Source organism: Penaeus monodon, chromosome 19, assembly GCF_015228065.2.
Source record: "Penaeus monodon isolate SGIC_2016 chromosome 19, NSTDA_Pmon_1, whole genome shotgun sequence".
NCBI classification, from domain to species: domain Eukaryota; kingdom Metazoa; phylum Arthropoda; class Malacostraca; order Decapoda; family Penaeidae; genus Penaeus; species Penaeus monodon.
In genome coordinates this window covers 42,344,598-42,344,814 of record NC_051404.1, presented here as the reverse complement: position 1 = coordinate 42,344,814, position 217 = coordinate 42,344,598, and the positions used below count along the sequence as shown (strand labels likewise).

The 217-nt window shown below is 65.4% G+C and overlaps 1 protein-coding gene across 1 annotated transcript in view; it reads right to left on the bottom strand.

Moving 5' to 3' along the window:
- LOC119585244 (tyrosine-protein kinase Dnt-like) overlaps positions 1 to 217 on the bottom strand; it is a gene marked incomplete at its 5' end in the record, with an annotated part of 52,633 nt that overhangs the window by 9,833 nt on the left and 42,583 nt on the right. Inside the window, 1 exon segment of the mRNA XM_037933903.1 lies at positions 33 to 217. Within this exon segment, the coding sequence (XP_037789831.1) occupies positions 33 to 217 (185 nt within the window).

Sequence of the window (217 nt, the reverse complement as noted above, 5' to 3'; positions counted from 1 at the left end):
CCGCCCCCCCATCCAATTACTCACGGACTCACCCTCGAGGCAAATCTTCCTCCTCCTGAAGTAGAGGACGGTGGGCGGCTGGCGCGGCCTCGGCGACGTAACGTTGATGTTGAAGATGACGTCGACCTCGGCGCTGCGGCTGCCGGTGCACGGGAGGTCCAGCCTGAAGGTGAGCGGCTCCTGCGGCACGGTTCCGGTCAGGGAGACGTTGACGGAG